General features: G+C 35.1%; 1 protein-coding gene across 15 annotated transcripts in view; it reads left to right on the top strand.

Moving 5' to 3' along the window:
* Positions 1-16,330, top strand: part of MAPK8 (mitogen-activated protein kinase 8) — a 135,173-nt gene extending 118,843 nt beyond the window's left edge. For 4 of the 15 annotated variants that reach the window (XM_015146981.3, XM_028826347.2, XM_015146977.3 and 1 more), the window contains 6 exons: positions 1,848-1,919; positions 3,217-3,399; positions 3,701-3,825; positions 4,392-4,455; positions 8,133-8,210; positions 11,836-16,330. In XM_015146981.3, the coding sequence (XP_015002467.1) occupies positions 1,848-1,919; positions 3,217-3,399; positions 3,701-3,825; positions 4,392-4,455; positions 8,133-8,210; positions 11,836-11,981 (668 nt within the window). In that variant the 3' untranslated portion in view covers positions 11,982-16,330. Of the gene's footprint in view, positions 1-1,429; positions 1,502-1,847; positions 1,920-3,216; positions 3,400-3,700; positions 3,826-4,391; positions 4,456-8,132; positions 8,211-11,830 lie in introns of all 15 variants that reach the window. The other 11 variants (XM_015146980.3, XM_028826345.2, XM_015146976.3 and 8 more) reach the window with 3 other exon arrangements.
* The last annotated feature ends 205 nt before the right edge of the window (positions 16,331-16,535 follow it).

Genomic DNA, 16,535 nt, shown 5'->3' with positions numbered 1-16,535 from the left:
ACCTTAGAAAAAATTTTTCTCTGAGGCACTAATTTATAAATATTAACTTTTTTTTCTAAAACCTTATCCTTGAAAGCTGAACCATGACATAAATATAAAAATGTTCATTCATTTTAATATGAAATTTTAGGGAAACTTTAGTTCCACAGTATTTCCAAAAGTAATTCCCAGTTTAGCTCCTAAGATTCTTCAGTGAACTGGCAGCCTTTTAGTAAGAATGTACTGTATTAGAAAGTACAGGCTTTAATTTTCTAAGTCCTTTAACATGAGTAAAGGGCACGTCTCTTTCTGACATCTATTTGTGCTGTTTTCCTCTTGTCATTTTAAAGAATTTGGACCTTCAGATGTCACAACCAAATGCAAGTTTCTAAGGCTTTTCCTTCTAAATTGCTCATTCTTCCCTCTTTTCCTATTAAACTGCAAGCACTTACTCTCTCCTTTTTGTGTGATAGCCAAACCCAAAGTCATAAAATGCCACGGTGTACAGTCAGTTTCCCTAAGTAGGTGGAGATTCCCAATTGTCTGTTTCTGTGTCTAGCAGATTCTTGTCAACATTGATTGGGATTCCCATTTACAGTTGGCAAGGGTCATCAGTAAGTCTTCCAGGAGACTCTAGATAGTCAGTTCGTGAGAACTGTCATACTGTGTCTAGCCAAAACTAACTTCTTAAATCAAAAGCAGTTTGGTTTTATGGCTTTAAAAAACTTCAGTTAGGAAACATGAAATACATTTCTCTTACAGTTTTCCTTGATTAGTTGTTAATTCTCTGTGCACTTGTTCCTTTTGGGATAGTAGGGTAAATGTGGCATCATTTTGCCAAGAAAACAAATGGACTTTTAGTTCAGAACAAGCATAACACTTCTCAATTAAATATATTTGGGAAATCCAGTTTAAAAATTCTAAAGAGCTTTAGATTAACTTTTTTATTGTAATTATTCATAGAGATTATTTGTTAAATATTTGAATATGCTGAATTGTTTTCTCATGCTTTTTTTCTTTTATTTAACTTAGAGAGTATAATGCACAGTTGAACTTCTAAATAGTATAGTATAAAGATTTTATTTTTATAATTTTACTACCTCATGTACATTTTTATTTACAAAGTTCGTGTTTGGTTCTGTTTCATATTTTATAAACAAGTTCTCAGGGACAAAACATGCAGGGTTTTTCTATTTATGCAATTTCTGTGCGTAGCTCTCACTTTGAAATTAGATATGTAGTTAAAATGCCACACTTTACATTTTCTTTTGTGAACCAAAGACTTTCAAAAAATAATTTGTGTTTTAAATTATTCCATGAGCTAAAGTTACGATCACTTTTTTCTTTTTGTGATGTTTTGCAGTTTTTATATAATGCAGTCATATTATGCTTCTTTGATTTTAATGACCTTTTGCTTTGCTTTTCCTTCTTTTGTGCTGCAAACACATAGTGGATTTATGGTCTGTGGGGTGCATTATGGGAGAAATGGTTTGCCACAAAATCCTCTTTCCAGGAAGGGACTGTATCCTTGTGCTGCTGCAGCAGTTAATTAGTTAGGCGATGAATTTCTTTATGTTCTCTAATGAAAATGAATATGCTACATTTATACAGATGGGATTTTAAACAGGCATAAAGTTTGTGGCTATTAGAGTTCAAAAATTGTTGAGATAAGCTGAAATATTTGTAGGCTGCATCTGGCAGTAGGACATACAGTCTCTGCTGGTAGTCAGAGCACATTCACTGTCACTCATTTTTATTTTATACTGCTTTTTATAATTTTAAAGTATACATGGTGTGTGTGATTTTCTTTATTTTTTTTTTATTTTAACCAGAATCTTTATGTTAATGTCATTGCATTTTGTTTTCAGTTGACATTTGGTCAGTTGGGTGCATCATGGGAGAAATGATCAAAGGTGGTGTTTTGTTCCCAGGTACAGATCGTATCCTTATCTTTGGCCTAAAATGTAGTTTCTAAAGGTCAAAATGTATGATAGCACTTCAGTTTGGTCAGGTGTAATGTATTTTGTCTCTCCCTAATATATTGTTAAATTACTCTTAAAATACCACCTACTATTTGACATAGACTTTTCTTTCCCTCATTTGTTGTTTCATATGTTAGTTCAGAACCCTGCTCAATTGTAATTGTGCACAATTACTTGCTGGCTTTGAGTTGATTTATTTAACCTAAATCAAAAGTCATGGCTTGCATTAAAAATTTCTAATAATTATACACTTAAGTCTAGAAATACGTACAACTTAATATGAATTTTGGAGCTGTCTGTTGCTTCTGGCCATCCTTTTGTTTTGTTCCCCACCTCCTTTTTGTTAATGTTCTATGTGGTTTATGTCTTTTGATTGTTGTCTCATTACTCACATAACATACCCTTTCATCTGAGAATTTCAGCAGTAGTTTTATATGGTGACGATAGCTTTGGATTCATGCTTTTTCTTCATCCCACTACTTTTAATATTTATATTAACAGTGATTTGTTATGTGTTTATCAGCTAGTAACATTTAGAATTGTTTCAGGAGGAAGAATGGAAAAAGCCATATTCACAAGATTACGATAAGTGAGTTTTAGGTCTTGGCCTTCAGGTTCCTGGAATGTAAAGACTAGAGGAAAGGAGACTAAGAAATCCCAACCTTACAACTTACCAAAAAACAATCTTTTTTATAGGCATCGGAGCTTTAGAAAAAATTTTTAAACATAAACTGAACAAAGAATGGCAAAAGATAATGCCGCTTTTATAGAAGCCTTTATTTTTATTGCAACTGGTTATTTTCTGTTAGTGTAGAAAACTTAGTAAAACAGGATGTGTTCTAGAAATAGTCGAGGAGATACAATCATGTTTTCTGATAAACTGACAGAAAAGGAAACATTTTGTGTATTATTATAGCATTGTGTGCCGTTTGCAGTTAGAGCCACTGTGGATAGTAATTGTCATTATTCTTAGTTACTTATAATTTTGTTTAGACTTTGTGAGTTTAAGCTTCCATTTTAAGGTAAAATCAGTTAGTATGAACACACGCAATAAATAAGATTAACAAAGCTTATTTATTGATCATTTCTGTCCATCTACAATCATTGCCTTTTGCAAGGTGCTTGTGAGATATAAAATTTGTAACTGCCACATCCTTTCTTAGGATTTTTAAAATTTCCATTTTCTTATAATATGATTATGACTAATGTGTTGAACATTAGTTATGGAGTATTTTTCTTAGCTACTTGATATTAGATATTGATCAGTGGAATAAAGTTATTGAACAGCTTGGAACACCATGTCCTGAATTCATGAAGAAACTGCAACCAACAGTAAGGACTTATGTTGAAAACAGACCTAAATATGCTGGATATAGCTTCGAGAAACTCTTCCCTGATGTACTTTTCCCAGCTGACTCGGAACACAACAAACTTAAAGGTACTTTTACAAATATATACATTTAATCCCATTTGGGGTGTGTGTGTATGTGTTCGTGTGTTTATATGTATTCATATTCTTATGGGACATAACCCAAGGTTTTCTCTGGATGGTGGGAAAAAAAATGAGGTTTTATTTTTCTTTAATTTTATATATTTTAATCATATGTATAAAATAATTTTACAGTAATATTTTTAAAACATATGCTTTTAAAATAAAAAATAATCTCAAATTGCTGAAAGTTATTAATAATTTGAGAACCTTTACAAATATATGTACATTAACATCATTATGTTTGCAGCCAGTCAGGCAAGGGATTTGTTATCCAAAATGCTGGTAATAGATGCATCTAAAAGGATCTCTGTAGATGAAGCTCTCCAACACCCGTACATCAATGTCTGGTATGATCCTTCTGAAGCAGAAGCTGTAAGTTATTTTCTTAATGTTTACAGAACATACTGCATTCTTAGAATTACAGTTAGGTTTGGAGGAGACCTTTTAATTTTAAATAAAAATGTAGATACATGATGATGATGTTTTTCTGTTTCTTCATGAAAACTACGTCAAATAAACTAATGAGCATATTTGAGCCCCTCCTACACAAAATAAAGTCACCTCCCACTGTTTTTTGCAATCTTGCCTGGATACCCTAACCAGAGAACTAGGATGTTGAATGCTCTGAGGGAACATCCTAACTCAGTTATAAAAGAAATTACTATATCCAAAGGAAAACGGAATTCTGTGATCTATGATATAAATAAAATGTGGCAATTTCAAGAGCTGGAAGAAAAGAAAAAGACAGTTAAACATTTTTTTTCCTGCAATGAAGGAGTCTTCCTATTCTGTCTATATAAGAAAGTTGATGATTGATCAGTCTTGATCTAATGATACATTTTTATAAGTCATCTGTCTGGCTAATATTTCAAATAACTACAAAGAGTTAAAATACTCCCAGCATACTGACTCAATTATTATTGCCTTGTGTTTTTCAGCCACCACCAAAGATCCCTGACAAGCAGTTAGATGAAAGGGAACACACAATAGAAGAGTGGAAAGGTACATTCATCAGATTCTTAGAGGGAAAACTGCGAAGGAGCTTCTGGTTTTTATATGGTGATTTATTGTCATGTTAGAGAAATTTGTGACATTTTCTGTGCATAACTGAAATTTGTTAATATTAATATTTTTACATAAGTGGACAGTAAGTCTGCTTCCTTCCTTAACTTCTTAAGTTCCCGTTTCCCACCCCAGACACAGACACATTAGTGCTCTCTCTCATGTTTTTCTATGGTGTGTGAACATACAAATGTGTTTAGTGTCTCCCACCTCTCTTCTTCCACCCTTTTAAAATCACATATGGTTGTGTACGATATATGCTATATGTACTTGCTTTGTTGATATAATCAGATATCTGGAAGGTTATTCTGTTTTGGTTCACATATATGCCTCTCTTGCTTTAATAACTGATTAGTGTTCTGCTGTATGAATGTGTCACACTGTATATCCATCTCCCTCTTGATGACCATTTAAATTGTGTCCAGTCTGTTGCTGTTAGAAACAACTCTGCCGTATTCATGTTCACATATGAGAACATACCTGGAAGAAAAATCCTAGAAGGAGATGTGCTGAGCCAAAGGATATTTTTCAGTTATTTCCAAATTATTCTCCAAAGAAATTGTAGTAGTGTACACTTCCATCCATATTGTATAGGAGCCTCTCTTTACCCTCACCCTTGCCAACAGAATGAATTAATTTTTAATATTTGTAAATCTAATATAGTAGTTTTATTCTATTTTATAAATGTGGCTGAAATTAATCATGCTTTGATAGTCATGGAAGTGTTCAAAATATTTCTTCGAAAGCTCCCCTGAGACATGTGGGCCAGGTAATGTTTAGGTCCCATTTACTTCCATTTGTGTTGTTGTCCTTCAGTGTTTTGACCACTTTTGTAACTGTGTGACTTTGAGTAAATCACTCCCCCTTCCTCCCACCCTCCTACACCGCCCCCTGCATTTTACCTCATCTTAAAATAGAGGCAGAAGACCTGTTATTAAGAGTTGTCTTTAAATCCTGGGAAGCCAAAGTGGACTGGGGAGGTATAAACATGAATAAGTAACCCATCTATAAATGTGTTTTGCTAAGGATGAATTTGATTCTTTCTTAGAAATTGAAGAGATTTAGAGATTGATTTTCTGTGAACTTTGGGAAACCCATGGTTAGCAGAGCCCATGATAAAGTTAAAAAAATGACAGAACAATAAAACTGGATAGAGTCTGCTGCATTTGAATATGTAATATGCATTTGAATATGTATACAGATATAGCTCTGTACTGAATATGTATGAAAGCATTAACCTGATATTTTTACATCCTACTAATTTACAATAGACCATGAAGTATTTTATAGAATCTTGTTTTTTTGTTTTGTTTTGAGACAAGGTCTCACTGTGTCACCTAGGCTAGAGTGCAGTGGTATGATCATGGCTCACTGCAGCATCAAAACTCCTGAGCTCAAGTGATCCTGCTGCCTCAGCCTCCCCAGTAGCTGTCCACCACACTTGGCTAATTTTTTTTTTGAGACAGGGTCTCACTATGTTGCCCAGGCTGGTCTCAAACTCCTGGGCTTAAGTGATCCTCCTGCCCTGCCTCAGCCTCCCAAAGGGCTGGGATTATAAGTCTTAAGCCACTGCACCTAGCCTAATTTTTTTTTTTTTAAATTTTTGTAGAGATGGGGTCTCACTCTGTTGTCCAGGTTGGTCATAGACTCTTAATAGGCCAGCAGTTGTAAGGCACACCATTATGTGCCACAAAGAAAAAAAAACACTGTCAGTTGTCCAGCACCATTGATTATAAGATGGAGTCAGTTTCAGAGTTTAAACTGAAAAAAAGTACATCTTAAAATCAGTGAGATACAGTGTTTTCATTTGTTTAAGAATATATTTGGGGGTTTTGATTGCTTTAAAAACATTTACCTTTATTCTGTATCTCTTACTCCTAGCCCCAGGTGCATGTCAGTAATTACCCACAGACTGCCTTTTTCAAGATCTACCTAAGAGTTTTAGCTCATAACAGAAAGAAAAATTAATTGCCAAAGCCATTAATTACAGATGGCTTTGCCTAGTTAGTACTCCTAATTAGTGTCGGTTCTTCTGCCTTAATCTCTTTGTGCTTTTTCCCAGAGGAGTGCTATTTTCTCTCTTAAAAAATCCTCATATTGCAAATGTTTATCATTCCTTTTTGTTTCTTTGAAGAAGACCATCTCTTATTCTCTCCTTTATCAGTGCTTTCTATTTTTCTCCTTCCAAGCCTTAAGTTACTATAACAAACAAACTTGTCTCCAGTTGTTGTTCATTCCAACATATTCTCTTGTTTTACCTTATTACCAATATAAATGTCATACTCTGTAATCAGGGATTCTTTGTCAGAATTTTCTTCTTCAGGAATTAACACAGACTCCTTGAAATTCGATGCAATATTTTTTGTTTGTATGTTTTTCTCAGAAGAGGGTTTTACAATTCTCAGAAGATTCCATGACCCAAAGAAGATGATAAATAGTGGTGATGATGTGGCATCCACCATTAAGATTACGTGTGGTGTGCCTTGTGAGTCTGAATGTCTACTTAAGAACCTTAAGAAGGTTTTTTGTTTGTTTGTTTTTGCTTTTTTGTTGTTGTTGGGATGGAGCCTCACTCCATTGCCCAGGCTGGAGTGCAGTGGCGCAATCTCAGCTCATTGTAGCCTCTGCCTCCCAGGTTCAAGCAATTCTCCTGTCTCAGCCTCCCGAGTAGCTGGGACTACAGGCGTCTGCCCCCATGCCTGGCTAATTTTTGTATTTTTAGTAGAGATGGGGTTCCACCTTGTTGGTCAGGCTTGTCTCAAACTCGACTTCAGGTGATCCACCCACCTCGGCCTCCCAAAGTGCTGGGATTACAGGCATGAACCACCACTCCTGGCCGAAGGTTCTTAAGTAGACATTCAGACTCACAAGGCACATCACAGTCAACATCAGAATTATAAGTGAAGAATGTAAGACAGGAGGCGCATATATTGATACCAGCAGAGCAGCTCCCATTGTCTCTCTTCAGTTGCAACAGTTGTCGCAGTGGTCTGCTTGCTGTCCAGAAGCCTGATAAGAGAAAAAGATAGATTCCCATGGAGAAATGTTATTGGAAGTGATAACCATGCTTACTCATAAGGAGTTGAAATGTAGCTTACCTGCTTCTTTTCCTCCAATAAAAATGTGTTTATCTTTCATTCTGATTAATGAAGCTTTTGCATACTCTGATTTAAATCTTGGTAACATATATCTAGTTGAGTACCCACAGTGCACCAGGCTCTATTCCAGGGCTCAGGAAATGGAAGTCAGTAAGACACATGGTTCAAGCCCTCCCTGAGACAGATGGTAGTACAGAATGGTATGTGGTATGATATGCTGTAGTACAAGTTGCTGGTAGAGTGAAAAAGAAAGCTTCTACCCCAGCACCATCAAACCAACTTGAGAAACAGTGGTTACAGGAAAGATTAGTACTTCCTTTCGATATGATCCATTGTTGAGTGTCAAGGAATTGTTATTAATTAACATCCTTGAATCTTAGGCTGACACTTAACTGACTGTCATTGTAAGGACACTGTTTGAAGTACTTCACATGTATAAAAATTTCCACTTAAACCATACATGCGTTGTGAGATTGGCTCTTAGACTGAAAAGTTCATTTTTGTTTACTTCTTTTACAGAATTGATATATAAGGAAGTTATGGACTTGGAGGAGAGAACCAAGAATGGAGTTATACGGGGGCAGCCCTCTCCTTTAGGTTGGTTACAATATAAGCTTGGTTAAGATTACAGTTTACTTCTTGTGTTGTAATCTTCAGTGGCCTGAAACCTGCAGTTCTTCCCATACTTACAAAATCAACATTATTCCAGGCTTAATAAATATAAGGAAATACAGTTTGTTTGGTGAAATTTGAAAGCACTGACACACTTTTCTATTAATACATTATACTAATATATCAGTAACTGTTTATAAGATGCACATCTTTTTCTATGATATTGACATTCTGTTGAAGAACAGAAATTAAAAAACTTTGTTGGCATTGTTGTTGGGTCTTTAAAGAAGAAACTTCTCAAAATTCAATATACATACCTTTCTGTGATCTTGACAGTCTTTACTTTGGATAAATAAAAGCTTCACTGCAAAATTTAGTACATGTAGTACCAAGTTGCTGTCTTTCAAAATGATATGACTGATTTGTTGAACGAAGGCAATAACATTAAAACCATCACTAGAAGGTATTCTTTCTCTAAGAAGAGAACTGGGTTTGTAGGAGTTAAAACTTTTTTTTATCATAAGCTGATCTTATATTTAATGTTAGTACAAGTAAAAGTATAAAGAATAGAGGGGAAAAGTTAAATGGCAGGTAACATGTACATTAAGTACATACCACGTGACAGACACTAGTGGTTTATATACTTTATTTTATTCAGCCCCTAAGACCCTAAGGTATAGGATTAATGCACCACGTTATGGATGAGGAAACTGAAGTTCAGAAATTTGAAATAACGTAAGATTCCAAATCTGTTATGTAGATGAACTAGTACAATAACTTCAGAGTGCGTGGTTTTTTCAGCCTCCCATTTTGTTTCTGGCGGGCAACAGAGACTTCTCTGGCTACAGAGGTTAGGACAGTTGTATGAAGGAGGTGAAATTTGAGCTGAGCCTTGAAGAGTGAGTAGTATTTCAAAAGATAGGTCTTGATTTTGAAGTAAAACTATGCCATTTTAATTCCTCAGAAACTTCTACTTTTGAGGAAAAAAATAGATGTATCTAGCATGTTGTATATGGGTAAGGTTTTTTAAAACTATAGTGACATTGTCTACTATAAACATAATTGTTTAAGCCATTTTTTGTGGATTGCTTTGACATTTTTGCTTATATATTTTAGAGTTGTATATTTTAAATCTTTGATCAAGAATGCAGTCTTCCAGATTATAGTGTAGATCCTGTTCAAAATATGAATGGGTTTTGACAGCTTTTACCTATTTTGGAAATGGACTTTTCTCTACAATTTACTTCTAACAAATTTAAAGCTCTATTTTAAATGCTTCATGTAATTAATTAGCTTTGTATTGCTACATAGTAGTAGTATAACTGAATTGTTCATGATAGAGGCTCAGGTGGGATTTGGAAAGTTCATTATGTGGGACAGTTTTATACTTTAGCATACTATCCAATTGAGTGGCACAGCTGGAGTGCCAGATGTTTGAGTAAATGTAATAATCTCATGAGTTAGAGCAGTTGTATTTGTTCTTAATTTGTAAGTGAATAATTTGAATCTTAGTCCAACACTTGCTTATGATCACAAAATAAGTCAGTGGAAAAGATAGAAATTGAGGTTTCTAGACATCTTCTGGATTCTCAGTTATAGCTTGCAAAGATGAGTATTAGCAAATTAAGCTGTTATGAAAATATTCCGCTCTTGATTATGTACTGTAACAAAAGGAGTAGTGCTTGGTAAATCAAAATATCAGATAACCATAGTACCATTTCCACTTGATTTTTAAAATGAATTTTATTCTTTTCCCCCTTTGAGTGCCTTCTTATATTTATTTTGGTTTGGCTAATAGTAAAGTAAGTTTGCCTGCCTTGAGTGTGTAGAGACTCACTTGAGAGAGGAATGACCCACCTGAGACTAATGATTTTCTATATTATTACCATTCAGATATTTGAGAATTTACTGTATTGCTTTAAAGAAAAAACAAGTGTGTGGTTTTTTTTCCTTAGGTACTTGATTTTTAGATTAAAAAGTTAATGCATTTAAAAGTTAATTTTTATCAGATTAAAACATTTGGATAAAATAATAGACCCTGAACTAGAGGCATATATAAAAATTATATATGTTGGATCCCTTTTATGGTTTGAATGTTTCAGTACAAGTCTTAGAAACTAGCCATTGTGTACTATGTATGTTACACAGATGTATCATACTGTTCAGTCAGAAAAGGCTCATTCCAAGTATTGACTGAACTAAAAAGAATATACTATCTCAGTTTCACTCTGACTGAGAAGCTAATGGACCTTTCTTGGGTCTAGGAGATTATCACCTATTTTACCTCTCATCTCTCAGGCCTGAAATACTCATCCTGCTTTTCTCTTCTGTTTCAACTCCCATCACCTGCTTTGTCTCTTGTGGTTCCATTCCTTTCTGTCTCCCAGTCCCCTCCCTAAAGATTTTCCTATTCCCACTACACTGCCTGTTTTCTTTTTGCATTTGAAGAAAAGCTCGCAGAGGACCTTTCATATTGAAGTGTTTTATTGCTTATCTGGACAGAATGGAGAGATGATCTCAAATACAGATGCTGGGTTCAGGAGCAGTGGTTTTCAGCCATATTTGGTTTCAGCATCGTTGGGTGCCTGAACCTCACCCTCAGAAATTCTGCTCAGTGTTCCATTTGAAGACCATTGATTTTATTTCATAAATGTATTCTTGAGAACTTTTAAGTAACTTGCGTTATTCAAATTTGGAATGACCCTTATTTAGTGTTCATGTGGTTTAAAAGTACTTAGCCTAGTGCATGAGTTACCTTTTTTCTCTATACCCCAGTGTAAGTCATTCCTGTCCCCTTCCTAAACCAATCCCCTTGAGAGGATTTCTGTCTCGAGCTCAGGTATTCGTGTTACTTTTTAAAATTCAGGAAGTCCTTATTAGGTAATACTTTCGGCAAAAGAAACTGTTTGCTCCTACTTTATCTATTTAATAAATCCATATTTCTACTTATCAAGTATTAGCGTAGAAATAAGAAGACCCAAGTTTACTTAACTAGGCCATTTGAGTGACACTGTCATGTCCCATAACCTTGTATAAACTGGGGCAGTTGAATTAAGGTTTCTTCCTGTTAAAATTATTTTATTCCTTGGCGCTTGCTTTAAAACAAGATGTGCCAGAAGTACATCTTGTTTCAAATTTGAATCATTTGAATTTTTCCTTTTTAGTGCAAAGCTATAAAGACTTTTTTGTAGGGAAGTAGCTTTTAACTTTTGTAGTTATACAGTCCTTTAAGATCTTCTGTCCAAAAAAAGGCATTACAGACAGTTTTGCATGTATTATCAGCAGTATTCACACGTACCCTGAAGCCCATTTGTGGATCTTGCTGCAGGACCATTTCTAAATGTGGCTCAGATGTAAATTCTTGTCTTAAACTGGAAAACACATTCATTGAAAGGATAGGACTCCACGATTCTAGACATTTTCAGAATTCTCACCTCATAGCTGTCAATGAAGAGTGTTTTTTAGTGTATTGGATATCATTTGCGATTATTTTTAGTGAGCCTTCTAAACCCAAGAGAAAAAATTACCACTAGAGGCAGGCAGTGCAGTGCAAGTAGCTCGATCTGCAGCTGTCTGCAACTGATTTGCTGTTTTGTTTCTCATAGCACAGGTGCAGCAGTGATCAATGGCTCTCAGCATCCATCGTCATCGTCGTCTGTCAATGATGTGTCTTCAATGTCAACAGATCCGACTTTGGCCTCGGATACAGACAGCAGTCTAGAAGCATCAGCTGGGCCTCTGGGCTGCTGTAGATGACTACTTGGGCCGTGGGGGGGTGGGAGGGACGGGGAGTCGGTTAGTCATTGATAGAACTACTTTGAAAACAATTCAGTGGTCTTATTTTTGAGTGATTTTTCAAAAAATGTAGAATTCATTTTGTAGTAAAGTAGTTTATTTTTTTTAATTTCAAGTGATGTAATTTAAAACCTAAGTTGTGTTTCAAAACAGCAACAAAACTGTATTGTATTTTTTGCTGTAATTAACTGTATAATGTAAACCTAATTATTTTATCATGTTTTAAATTTTTTGCATATTTGCTTTATCTTATGCTGCTGATTTTTTTAACTGAATTTGTAAGATTTTGTTTATCAAAGCAACTATTATGTGGTGACTTGCCTATATCATGAATTATTTAAGATTTTTATAGTTTTTTTTATTAGAATTTATTTCAGATGTTTTGTTCATGATACTATCCTTCAGGGTTATGTGCTTATCAATGAAATAACCCCAGAGGAGTGAGGGAAAATAACTTGTAGCCAGTTATATTCAGGAATAACTACTGTAAATGATGAACGTGTTAGGAGACCTCCAATATTTGCTACTTGCCAATCCTAATTTAGTTACAAGAATTGGTAGGCAATCCTACTTAATTTTGGCAAAAGCCCCGTCATCTAAGTGGCAGAATAACTCAGAGCATGTCTTTGAAGATGCTGGGCATCTACCACCACCTTATGTCCCCACCCTACCCAACAGAAATAAGTAAAAAGAACATGGTGTATTCTGCAAATTTGTGGCATGCTCAAAGTTTATGATCACATAAAGTCAAGAGGATACTTCATGAATAATACATTTCAATGCAAATAAACAGATGGTTCACTTCTACTAGCTATGAGCCTGTTTTTGTATACACTGAGTTAATCTACTCAGGCTGTAGGTCCCAGCAATGTTCTAGAGTCTAGTCTTTCCCTTTCCTGCAGCTTCGGGCCCTTGGACCTTTCCGGTTTCCTATTACTTGGAGTGTCTATCAGTTGAACACCAGTTGTTCTGGTGTTTCTGGCCATTTGATTCTACTTGTAGCATAATCATATTTATACTAGCTATTGGGAGGTTCCAAAGCCTACCTAGATTTGTGTAGGTGATGTATCAAATGAGCAATATACCGTTCATCTGAAAATAGTAGCACACAGCCATATATAGGATGTCATTTTCTAAGGACTGTTTCTTCACATTGAGCAGAGCAGGCATAAATGGTGGTTATTTAGTCTGAGTCTTTTATTTTTTTATACCTGATTTTCAACATAACATGCAATGTGGATGTCGAGTAGTGTAAGAATGGTGCTGCTCCTGACAAGTGTATGTTAACTGTTTACATTTTCTATCTGCAGAATTATTTCTCTATAACTGAACTTTTCCCAAGTAAAATGTCTTTGAAGTCTCGTTATTTCTGAAATACGGTGTCTGTAATAGACCCAGGCACCTTTTAAATGATCTCTGGAACAAGAGGGATTTCATGTAATGAACTAGGAAATGCATACTCACATAAGCAGCAAGGTTCTAGGCAGAAAGCCCCTTGGAATTCGTGACCAATGGGAAGAACAGGTGTGGCTTAACATGCAGTGTCTGAAAATTTGCTTGGCATTTTATTCATATATTTAGTGCAAAATTCCTTTTGAATGAGATATTTTACATCATTGTTAATGTGCAATATTTAAGATTAAAATACGTTAGCCTTTTTATATACTTTGAAATAGCAGGTTTGTTTTTGATGGCTTAGAGTCATGATTTCCAGCTTCCCAGCCTTTTTATCAGTCCCTTTTCTAATACAACAAGGTGCATTAATTTGATTAGACAAATTAGAGTTTTAAGACTATAACACCTCTTGAATTGTAGACAGGAAATACTGGATTCACAGTTTTAGCAGAAATTTGAGAATGAGTGTGTTTATATTAATTTGACAATTAGCTGTATTTTCTGTAACGTAGATTATGTCACTGTTGCACTTTCACAGCAGACATGCTTTCAGAAGGTTCTCTTATTTTATGCTTGATTGCTGATAAGCCATCTTTATTGATACAGATTTTGGTTAAGTAAGGAAAACCAGGTGTCTGACTGTATCATTTGTTGTAAACGCCAGCTGCCACTTGCCAACCATAACATTGAGTTCAATTCAAAGAAAACAAACTCGAATTACTTAGTGTAAACTAAAATATTTAACAAATTATATCCTAAAAACAAGGTCTCTTTGTTAAATGTTGTGTGCCCTAGGTTTTAAATTACTACATCTAAATACAATTTTGCTCTTAAATTTGTTAAGCTAAATAGGTATTGGTTCTTTTTATTTTGGAATCCTTTAAGCATCTTAAACATTTTTTTTCCCAAGAGAAGTTACAAATAACATTTCTGTCAGGTAGTACTTGTGTGAAACCACCTTTCTTGTTCTATAATTTTGATTTTTCAATTTTATATACTTAATATATTCACTGTCTTACTATGAGAAAGTTATTTTGACCAAGATTTTTATTATCTTTACAGATTAAGAAAGAGATGCCAATTCTTTACCTGTGTCTTCCTGGTTACTATTCTCTTCCCTCTAATATATACTGGCCATTTGTAAAACCATTGTTGGGATCACTTAGTTATACTATATGCAAATAGAGCATCTCAGCTCTGTCATACTGCTTGCTGAACAGTTTTCAGTGTGTCATGCACCTTTGGCTGCTGGTTGTTCCTGACGTGCACTCTTCCAAGTTGGTAAAGGCACAGTGTGTTCATACCAGGTGTTCCTAAGAGAAACACCAGCCTGTTAAATGAGAAGCCTACACACAACCCCCTTAACAATCCAGAGAAGCTTGACAGTGTGCAAAGAAGCACTCTTTCTGCCAGCCTTGTCAGTGTTCTGTTCTATGCTAATCCTGCTGTGCTGTCTGAAAGATGGAGGGAAGAGGACATCAGTGTCTGATAGTGAAATCAGCAGCAGGAAAGTGAAGCTCTTTCCTTGGTTACAGATAAGATGGTTTACACTATTGGCCAGTATCTGCTACACATATGAAGACTTAACTATTCAGTGTTTGCCTAGGCACTAGCCTGCACAACATTTTGAGGTTAAAACATAGTATATTTTCAAAAATATTATTGTAGTTTGTGAGTGTTGTTCATTAGTTACACATTAGCTATAGAGTGGATGCATGAAGCCCCATGACACCAGTAAACTCTTCTTACCAGTAGGTAAACCAAACACCACCATTCTGTCATTAGCAGCCCTCTTAAATGTTGCCTCTCCATATCCTGTTGCATTTTTTGTGTGCATTGTGTTTCTACTGATCTCTCTTAGGTTTTTCCGGAATCAAAGGAAACTAATTTTTCCTTAATAGCAAGAAAGATGAAGAGGTAAAGGGCATTGAAGCAGAAATGTATAGTTTGGGGTACAATTAGAAAACTCATAAGGAAAACAGAAATCCTAATTAATTTCAAACTGACTGCTCTTCGTTAAGTGCTCTTAAGGAGAGTCTAGTAAGAGTAACACTTTTTGGCCATTTCTAGTTTAGATTCTCTTCGTTACTGAAACTTTTGAGAAATATTACCTGTGGATTAATTTTGCACAATGTTCTATTCTCATAATGACTTACAAATTAAACTAGGCTTTTATTGAACTACCTCACACTAATTTTCTATGCTTTCCCAAGTAAGCTGTTGCCCTGTTAGATCTTTACTGAGTGAATTATAAATGTGTGTTAAATACTTTTTAGCCAATGTTGAAACAATACCAGTAAGTGTGTAAAGTATATACCTTACATCAGTAAGAGACACATGTAAAATCTTTCACTGTATATCTTGGAAAATTGTGTTAGATGTGCTCGTTGACATTATTACTGTTTTGTAAGTAGAACCTGCTCGTGATATCAGTCCATTCTTTACATTTTACAAAAGGAGTAAATCTTAGTAAAATTTTACGAAGAAATAAATTACTTTTGTAGGCCCAATATTTGGTATATTTTTGAGAAGCTGTTAATCTTTTAGCTGAATAATGAAGTTAGACTGAATTACGTGTCTCCCTGGACTGTGACATCTACTTTCTCATTACAGTTTATCCTGGCCAGCAGGGTGTCACACCTGGAAACCTGAGTATGATAACTGACATTTGCTTTTCTTCCTCTGCGATGTCATTCCTCCTCCATTCCTCTCCTTCCCTGTGTTCCGTTCCCTCTCCTTTCCTCTAGACAAAACAAAATGGGGCACTTTTTAGGGAATGCTGAGATCATTATTGTGATTTTTCATCATTCATGCCCTAGTCATTAAACATGCACCACTGGAATGTAAACAACGTTATCTAGTATGTCAATTGGTTACAATATTTTAAATAAAAAAGTGGTATGAAAATTATGAAATTAAGAGTTTTTTCATTGAAAACAAAATCTGTGGTAAAGTGTTTCTTGGCAATTTTAGGATTGCCTGTGGATTGAGAGAAAAGGGGTCTTGCTAGGGCCGGTTTCTTAGATTTGGATTTTATACAGATTGTAAAGAGCCTAAACTTTCACTTTGGTTATCTGGTTGATCTGGTCTTGGATTTCTTGTGTTTGAAATTTCTGGACA

Source organism: Macaca mulatta, chromosome 9, assembly GCF_049350105.2.
Source record: "Macaca mulatta isolate MMU2019108-1 chromosome 9, T2T-MMU8v2.0, whole genome shotgun sequence".
Taxonomy (NCBI): domain Eukaryota; kingdom Metazoa; phylum Chordata; class Mammalia; order Primates; family Cercopithecidae; genus Macaca; species Macaca mulatta.
Note: the sequence above shows the minus strand (reverse complement) of the source record. Positions and strands in the feature narration are given on the sequence as shown.